This window comes from Manihot esculenta, chromosome 14 (genome assembly GCF_001659605.2).
Source record: "Manihot esculenta cultivar AM560-2 chromosome 14, M.esculenta_v8, whole genome shotgun sequence".
NCBI lineage: Eukaryota > Viridiplantae > Streptophyta > Magnoliopsida > Malpighiales > Euphorbiaceae > Manihot > Manihot esculenta.
The window spans coordinates 21,660,910-21,666,571 of NC_035174.2; the positions used below are offsets into that span (position 1 = coordinate 21,660,910).

At 32.9% G+C, this 5,662-nt stretch overlaps 1 protein-coding gene across 1 annotated transcript; it reads left to right on the forward strand.

Moving 5' to 3' along the window:
* The first annotated feature begins 1,917 nt into the window (after positions 1-1,917).
* LOC110600070 lies at positions 1,918-5,443 on the forward strand. Its single transcript, XM_021736780.2, has 3 exons — positions 1,918-2,097; positions 2,717-3,877; positions 4,936-5,443. Exons 2-3 carry the CDS (start codon positions 2,828-2,830, stop codon positions 5,092-5,094), a joined length of 1,209 nt encoding a protein of 402 aa, XP_021592472.1. The 5' UTR covers positions 1,918-2,097; positions 2,717-2,827; the 3' UTR covers positions 5,095-5,443.
* The last annotated feature ends 219 nt before the right edge of the window (positions 5,444-5,662 follow it).

Consider the following 5,662-nt stretch of genomic DNA (forward strand, 5'->3'; position numbering starts at 1 on the left):
TCATTGGACCACCTGTCTCTACTATATTGATACGATTGTACGAGGATATCTGGTACCTGTCTCATGCGTAACGGCCCCTGATTCCCTTCGTGCGTGTGTGGATGGGTCTACAAGGCTGAAGGTGAGGCCTTCTTCCCGATTTCGGGCTGGGCTGGGAAATAGGAATAATACTGAGTCCAAAGAGGATCAGCCTGAGAAGCAGTGAGGGCTGGGCCGGCCTGAGAGGCAATGGGGACTGGGTCGGCCTGGTTGAGAAATCCATATGGACCTTGTATCAAGGTTCGAACGGGCTGGATCTGTTTGTATTGGGGTCGTGTGGGCCTCCGAGCGATGGGCCGTGATCGAGGGCTTGGCCCCTGACCGAGATGGAGAAATCCAGCGGTCATCACTTCTATATATAGGGAGTTCATAAGTTCCCATTATCCTAGCTGAAACTTTGAATGGTTTAAGACAATAGAGTTACTCAACACTTTGTTGGCAGTCCTATTCTATTGTAGGTTAGTTTTATGCTTTAATTTTTATTAAGTTGTACTTTAAGAGTTTCAACTTAGTAAGATCTCTCTCTAGATAAACTGCCAGACAACTTAGTAAGATGTGATTCTTCCTTTAGCAATTATTATTCATAGCTTGCCACTTTTCACAGCAAGTTTAAGTAAATCCCAAACTTTATACCTTAGAATTTCTTGCTAATATTAATTTCTAAGCCCTCTAGACTAGCTCAATAAATTCACATTCAGGCACAAATGTCTTTCAACCAAATACATAAGTTACTTAATTTAATTAATTTTACTAAATAATTAATTACTTTTTTCTAAAAATATATTTATTTTTAAATTGCTTTAAAAATTAAAAATATATTTTAAATTAAAATATACGTTTCAAATATATTTTAAATCGAAATATAAATTTAACATACAAATTAGGAAAATATATTCTAAAGTTAAATCAAAATATATAATTCATTTTTAAATTAAAAAATAATAATTTTTAATCAAACCACCTTTCATTATACTTTTTTATTATTAATATTTTTTTATGAAAGATATTATATTTTGAAATGAGAAAAATGGAATTTAGAACGGCTAATCCATAACTATAAAAAAAAATAAACAAAAAAAGCTAATAGGTTGAAAAACTAATGTTTGTGTTATTTTAAATTTTAAATTTTAGATAAATTAATATAATATTTATATTTAAATTTAGTTTTATCTAAGTTTTAAAAATTAAAATTTATTAATATTTTATATATAATATTTTATTAATTTTTAAATATAAACTGATTTTACATATGAAAAATAATATTAATCTTAGTCATTCATAATTAATTGATATATTTAATTTCTAAAATAATAATAATTTAAGAGACTTAATTTAGTAGTAAATGTATTTAAGTAATTCTGAGAAATCTTAAATAATAATAATAATAATAATAATAATAATAATAATAATAATAATTTAAATATATTTAATATTACATAAATTTTATTTTTCAATAAAAATTATAAAAATTTTATAGGGAATATCAATTTAGTGTAAAATGTAATTTAAAATAAATCATAATTAAAATTATTAATCTCATTACTACATACTAAAAGTATAATTAAAGTAAAATTTGAGTCATTTAATATATAATAGAAAATTTTTTCACACATTCAAATATATATACACAATCCGTTCAATATAATCCGGAATGTAATTTAAAATTAAAAAAAAATTATCTAAAACATACTGAATTTTATTATAAAAATTCTAATTTTTTGTGTAGAAATCAGAATTTTCCATATTTATTGTGTGAATTAAAATGTAAAATAGGCAATATTGGACATTTCCAGCCCATTGGCCGAACAAAAACGCTGAGTTTCGAAAGTAAATTCAGCGCTTTTTTGTCCTTTCACCTCTGTGTCGCCGCTTAATACGTGTATGTATTATCAGCTTAGAGGAAAAAAACTATTCTCTTCTCTTCTCCACTAAGCGGTGCAGAAGCGATTTTGGGAGATTTCTCTGCGCTGCCAATTTCCCGCTCTGGTTTCTGCCGTTGATTTCCTGTTAATCTTGTTTTTCCAATTTTGTTTCAACTCAATTAGCACTCTTTATTCGGTAAGATTTCCGATTCCCGATTTACTTCGTTTTGTCCTATTCTAGGTTTAGGGTTTGCGAGTTGTTTTTAGAATTTTGATTTTTAATCATTATTAAGATATGGTAATTCGAGCATTATTTCATGAGGCTTTGCTTTTGACTTGAAGCTTGAGATGGAACTCTATTTCTGATTGGCGATTGAGTTGATGTCAAATGAACTTATTTGATTCAATGCATGATCGATTATTTTAATTATGTTCAGGTATTGCATTCGAATAGCATTGGGAGGTTTACAGTAGCTCTGAATTTAAAATTTCCAATTTTAGATTTATTATAATGAGTTCATGGTTAGAGTTTTCAGTTAGAAAGTGATGGGAAGGATATTGTATGAGGGTATGTGTTTAGGCTTGATGTGACCTGGTTAACCTTTTGGATAAAACTCTTCTGCTCAGCCTGTAGTATTCTTCTTTAGGCTTTTTACTATTATTGTTGTTTACTAAAATATGGTAATGTATATTGAGGACATTTCTCCATTTCTCTATTTCTAGGATGGGCTTGTGTGTTCTTGAAAAAAATTTATTGTGATTTGTGAATTTGCGTACAAATATTTTCTCTCAATTTAGCTTTTCTACTTTTACAGGAACCTTAACATTGTCCAGCCTTCTGTGAATTTGATCCAATTCCAACGGCAGTGTAATAGCAAATAGCCAAAGCTGTCATCTGAGAAGCTAAGATTCTTGTTGTCTGTGTGATGGACTCTCTGCTTGCCAATTATGCTTCTTCGGATGATGAAGAAGAGAACCATCAGCAAAGCTCTCCCTCTGCTCCCAAATTAACGGTATCTTCATCTCTTTTTTCTTCCCTCTCACAGCCTAAATCTTCCTCTTTCTTCTTGTCTCTTCCTCAACCCAAACAACGATCCTTAACTCCCATAATTCACCGAAATGATGGTAATAGTAATAAAAATAGCATCAAGGAAGATGAAGATGATCCAAAACCCTCCCTGAAATCCTTTTCTTCTCTTTTCTCTTCCCTCCCCAAACCTAAAACCCAAACCCCACAAGAATCCATCTCAAATCTCTCACCCTTAGGCCCTACTCCCAAAAAAGTTGTGCAGTTCAAGCCTCCTATAAACCCCATTAATGTAGAACCCACTGATTTTGATGATGAGGAGGAAGAAGAAAAGAATAAAAAACGGCGCAATGAATCTTTGTCTCAATCTTTGTCTCAATCTTTGTCTGTGAAGTCATTCTTGTCTAGCATTCCTGCCCCCAAGAATTCCTCGGTCTTGGGTGTTCTTCCATCAGCTGCAGGGTCAGGAAGGAGATCTATCATTGAAACTAATGCACCCACCTCAAGTTCAGGCGGATTTGGGATGGAGAATGATCAAAGTATTGGAAATTATGAGGGTGGTGCTTCTGGGAGCCATCAATTGAGTTATGATCAACACAGAGAAAATTATGGCAATTTTGGCAGTTTTGAATCAGGAGTAAGTAAAGACAGCATTCATAGTAGTGTCACTGGACCTGATGGTTCAGGTTATGGAAGTTATGAGAGTTATGACACCTATGGGAATTATGGTGATTATGGGCAATATGGCAATAATTGGGGTGATGGGTTAGCAACGGCAGTTTCTGGGAGGACAGGGCCAAGTGAGAGTACTTTGAGATTGCCAGGGAAAAGAGGAAGGAATGATATTCCAACTGAAATAATTGAGGTAAAGCAGGATGAGCTAACAAAGAATCGGCCTAGGGAGGATCAGGTCAAGTCAACTGGAATTGCTTTTGGGCCATCCTATCAGGTATATTCTCTTATTGCAGTTTAGTGGTATTCACATTGTTGTGCAATGACATTTTTTTTTACTATAATGTGTCTATGTATTCTGTTTTCTGGTCCACGTACCTCATATAATCCTGTTCTAAGATTTACATTCTTTAGAACATGGAAGGCTCTCTGATCCTGTATATATCTATGAAAGTATGTTTGGTATTGCTGTTGGAAAAAACCTTTCCTTGAAAATATTCATTAGAGTTTAAAAAAGTTTAATTTTGGTATGTTTTTTAGCCATAAAAACACTAAAGTAACAAAACAACTTTTTCCAAATTGTATTTTTCAACGAAATTAAAAAATTGTTTTTCTTTTCCAAACTGTATTTTTAACAAAAATTTTTCCAAATTGTATTTTTCAATGGGATTTTTTTCCAAACTGTATTTTTCTAGAAGGTGCTTTCTGGACCCTAAATGCAAAACAGGGTCGCAAATCGTTTCCTTGTATATTCACTCCATGAATAAAAAAGGAAGAAGAAGCGCTGTTTTTTCAAATCTATGGGTTCAGAAATTTATTAAGTTATAGTGCCAATCCAGCCATTTTCTGCTAAATCTTTTTGTCATTTGTGTTTGTAGGGGGGTAAGTCCATCGTTGGTTACTTTGGCTGCTCTACTTTCCTCTACTCTAAAGAACTTGCATAGTTCAGAAATAGGGGTGTGCATCGGTCGTTTCGGTTCGGTACTGAATCGAACCGGCCAAAACCAATTTAACTGAATTTTTTCAAATTGTAGTCCGAACTGAACCAAATAAGACAAAAAACCGAACCGATCAACTTGAAATTTTCAAAAATTAAAATCGAACCGAATTGATTTTATTTTAAAACCGAACCAAATTATTAAATCAAATCGGTTCGGTTGGTTATTTCGGTTCTAACCGAACAGTGCTCACCCCTAGTTCAGAAATTGAAATTGAACCCCTATTCTAGATTGACTTGGGGGATCTGAATTGGCTGAATTTGAGTGATTAATACAGTATGTTGAATTACTTATATGCTTTATTTCATTTGTTGTGAATTATATTATTCTTTTGTAGCCTGCTTCTACGAAAGGAAAGCCTTCAAAACTTCACAAGAGGAAGCATCAGATAGGATCATTATACTTTGATATGAAGCAGAAAGAGATGGAATTGGCAGAGCGGCGTTCCAAAGGTTTCCTTACCAAAGCTCAAACGCAAGCCAAGTATGGATGGTAATGATCTATTTGATTATGAACTCTAAAATTTAAGGCTAGCTGCTGATCCGAAGATGCCCCTCTTCTCCTCATGTATTGACATTTTTTCATTCCATTTCCATAAGAATCTGCTCTTGTTCATAAGCCAGTACTCGTCCTTTTTAATGTTGTTTTTTGTGTTAATTTTCCAACAGATTATAGTTGCGGTTTGTGTTGTTATGATTGCAATCTAAAGATGATTGTATTTACCTGTACTTCACCTGCTAGAATATATGAATGCATATGGTGACTTTGTAAAGATTGCAATTTCGCCCATGTTGAACTTCTTGGGAAAGGAGTATCCAACTTGTGTGATTTGCCTTTGATTTAAACTCTCTTCATTTGATTTCCATTTTTCGCTCAGGTGTCGACCTAAATTAGATATAAAGAAAACCAAAGTGTTTTTTTTTTCATTTGAATTTAATTTGGCAAAGGGTGATTGTAGTGCTATCATAAAACTATCTATTTATAATATGAAGGTCGGGTTTAAATTGTGAAAATAATATTTTTGCATAGGTTTAATCACGCAAAACTTGAAACCTTTTCAACTT